Source organism: Pundamilia nyererei, unplaced genomic scaffold, assembly GCF_000239375.1.
Source record: "Pundamilia nyererei isolate P.nyererei 1_Seehausen unplaced genomic scaffold, PunNye1.0 scaffold00512, whole genome shotgun sequence".
In the NCBI taxonomy this organism is placed as follows: Eukaryota; Metazoa; Chordata; class Actinopteri; order Cichliformes; family Cichlidae; genus Pundamilia; species Pundamilia nyererei.
The window spans coordinates 18,369-21,803 of NW_005187913.1; the positions used below are offsets into that span (position 1 = coordinate 18,369).

The 3,435-nt window shown below is 47.6% G+C and overlaps 1 protein-coding gene across 1 annotated transcript in view; it reads left to right on the forward strand.

Moving 5' to 3' along the window:
• Window positions 1-16: 16 nt before the first annotated feature.
• The window catches only part of focad (focadhesin), a gene marked incomplete at its 5' end in the record, with an annotated part of 14,490 nt that continues 11,071 nt past the window's right edge, over window positions 17-3,435 (forward strand). Inside the window, 5 exons of the mRNA XM_005754150.2 lie at window positions 17-151; window positions 1,080-1,130; window positions 1,264-1,347; window positions 1,611-1,749; window positions 3,109-3,398. Of these exons, the coding sequence (XP_005754207.1) occupies window positions 17-151; window positions 1,080-1,130; window positions 1,264-1,347; window positions 1,611-1,749; window positions 3,109-3,398 (699 nt within the window). The remainder of the gene's footprint in view (window positions 152-1,079; window positions 1,131-1,263; window positions 1,348-1,610; window positions 1,750-3,108; window positions 3,399-3,435) is intronic.

Here is a 3,435-nt window from a genome sequence, read left to right on the forward strand (position 1 = left end):
AATCTTTCTTTCTCAGGTGGTGGATATTATCTCAGCATGGAGAACTGTTTGGCCTGAGCTCAGCTGTCACTCACAGCCAGAGGTGGTTCAAGCCATCGCTGAGCTTTTGGCTCTGGTGCCTCAGCTCACAGTTAAATCAGAGCAGTACGAGGTGCGTCGTAACGTTCATGTTGCTCTGTGTTGAGGAGCTAACAGAGCGACACAGGAACTCCACCAGGTTATGTTTTTCTCTGTGGTTCTGTCTGTAAACAGGACTCTCACCAGCTGTTTGTATAACCTCACTGTAGAGTCACATCTCTACATCACTGTGTTTGGTAGCTAAAGTTAGCACATCAATGTAAAGTTGGGTAGAAGCACAAAGTACAGACGTGTGAGGGTCCAGTCCTCAGAGTCCTGCTGTGGTCGGACTTCACAGTAACTAATAAATGGATCAGCGAGTGTGAGCCTCTTTTTAAAAACAGAAGTTTTGGTCATTTGTTGCTCTGGAGGATTCAACACAGTGCAGCAGTGGCCGTCCCAGCAGATGAGTCCTAGACCATGCAGTGCTGCTTGTTGGAAAGCTCTCCTCCTCTCTAACAATGATATGGCAGAACAGCTTAGGTTTGCAAAGTTGCATCTAAACAAACACAAGACCAAAACCAAAAAAGACATATTAGCACAGGACGGCTGATAGGGATGCTTTTGGGTTGCAGCCACAGGACCTGCGCAGCACCTTGCAGTCACTGAGTCAGACACAAACTTCTCTGCTGTGTGAACTTAAGCTTAGTGAAAATCGGTTAATGCAAAATGCCAAAGATCCAGAGCACAGCAGCAACTCTTTCATATACATGAAAGCTAACTCTGGGTTTCGTGTATATTAAGAGCAGCGTCCACCTTCACTGTGTTTAAAGGAAATGTCGTGCAGATCGTGCTTTAGGTCAGTGCAGTGATTTGGCTGAATGAAAGTCTGCAGAAAACATAAGAAAAGGGTTGGAAAACTCTTGATTCTACTGCTGTGTGTGTGTGTGTGTGTGTGTGTGTGTGTGTGTGTGTGTGTGTGTGCATTAAATTCACTTCTTATTTTTTGTCTTTGCTCTTAGAAATTAAAAGAAGAGGTGGTCAGCATTCTGTGGACTTATGCTCTGAGCGAGGTCTGTACATACTGTATCTACACACACAGCTGACATGATGACTCCTACATGCACAAACATGCTGTGATGTCGCATAAGTTTCATCATTTTGTAGGAAACAGAAACATGTGTCTGCACCTTTGTGTTGTAACAGGATCCAGAGGTGTCCAGCTGTGGCTACAGGGCTTTGGCAGACTTTCCTGAAACAGACCACACCATAAACCACCTTCCTGAGGCAGTTAAGAGTCCTGCTCCACTCTCATAACAACATCATAGCAGTTCTGTTGTTGTCTGACTCGTGCTTTCTAACATATTAGCCAGATCATTTTGCAATGTTTCGTTATTAATTGTCCTCAGACGTTAGTCAGATGTAATTATGCGGCACTAGTTAATGAGGAAGCTGTTTCAGTTGTTTTAGCGTGTTCAGAAACATTCCTCTACGCCGCCGTGTGTCAGCTCTCTGTTTGAATCGTCCTGCTCTGCTCTTCTCTTTGGTTGAAGGCCCGACCACCTGCAAAGCTGCCTGAAAACGAAGAAGATGAACAGAGTAAAGAAAAGGAGGAAGAGGAGAAGGATCTCTCCGTCCCAGGCTCATCTTATGTGAAGCTGATGACTCTCACCACCTCGTCTGTTCTTCCAGGTAAACCGGAGCAGCCAACAAACCAACAGGTTGTATCCTGTGGTCCCGACAGAATAAACTGCTTCTAGAGATCCATCCAGGACACGAGAGAGAGCAAGAGGCAGTCGACATCACAAAGCAGACATCCAACAATGAGTCTGGGGACCACAGCGGGACCCGACATAATCCACGTCTACTGTTGGAAGAAGCGTTCGGTGATCAGCGGTCTATAGATATGGGGAATGCTAAAGGCACGAACACAGGACAGAACCATCAAACCACGGCCCGATTACTCGCCTCTCCACAACACAGGAGCTGCTCTGTGAAGCTGTGGAGGCACATGAGCCAGTACACCACTCTGAAAGGCATTAGAGACAACACAAGCTCAGGCTCCTGGTTCGTTGCTATCATGTCATTCTGACAGTATAAAAATACTTGAGACTAGGCAGACCAGCCTGACTCCATGCCCCACTCATGCACACTGACCTGCTTGTTACTGTGCTTCAGTGCACTGATAATATTCATCAGGACCTGTGGAAGACAGTACTGGAGTGTGCAGTGTACAAAGGCAACGTCCCTGCTTCTGTCTGCACAGGCTTCAATCCCCAAAGCCTCATCACTAAGAGGTGATGTCATCAAATGTCATCCTGTAGATGGATGACATCAAGCTGTGTGGGAGGAGTCAGTGAGATCCACCTGGGTATACCAGAGCCAGCAGGATGAAGATCAGTCAGAGCCACATCCTTGCAGATGCTAAAACAGATGCTGAGAAGCCAGATGAATGGTAGAAAGATCCAGATCCTTAGAGCTGTGGTAGGAGGGAGTCTACCACGGCTGCAGACTGTGCAAAGGTGCTACGGACATTTTCCACCACGTAGTAGCAGGATGTAAGATGCAAGCTGGGATAGCATAAACTCAAAGCACAACCAGGAAGCTGTAGTGTATAGAAACAGCCGCGCCACATATGGACTAGAAGCCCCGTCGACCCGGTAGTAGGGCTAAGGGCCGGGGGTGCTTCAGCTTCCAGAGTAGCAGGGACTGGAGAGGTCAAGAACAAAGTGGTCTTAGTGGCAGCAGGAGCGTTAGAGGCTGTAACCCTGAAAGCAGGATCCAGGAGAGTGCAGTCCTGGGACCGCTAAGATACTTTAGGAACACGTGTATGCTACATGATTTTACAACATTTTGTTTAGCACAACTGTTCATAACCATCCACATCACAGCTGTTTGAGCTGTTTGAGCATACCTGCACAGAAACAGACACCAGGTGTTTGGTGTGTTTCCTGCTGGTTCCCTGGAGAGATCGTGGATCTGTCACATCTGCATGTGATCCTGAGTAATGCTGATGATCATGCACTGATGGTGTTTCTTTTATGTTCCCAGCCTTCGAGCTCTTCCTGACGTCACTGGTGAGGCAGGAGATGAGTCAGATGCCACGGGGAATCTACTTCTCAGCCCTGAGGGGGGGTAACCTCCGCTCAGACCGGGGTAAAACGGTGGCAGGAATCCCGTCGTTCATGCTCAAGACCTACGAGAAAAACAAGCAGCCTGGGCTGAAGCCAGGACTAGCAGGTGACCCAGTAACAGCTCATTTAGCTGGTCTCAGTGACATCGACTGTGTGGTGTCGTTGAATGTGACTATGAACATGTCAGCTGCTTTGCCTTTCACATGGGTCAGATCTGTCAGTCAGCATATCAAAGTTATGTTTC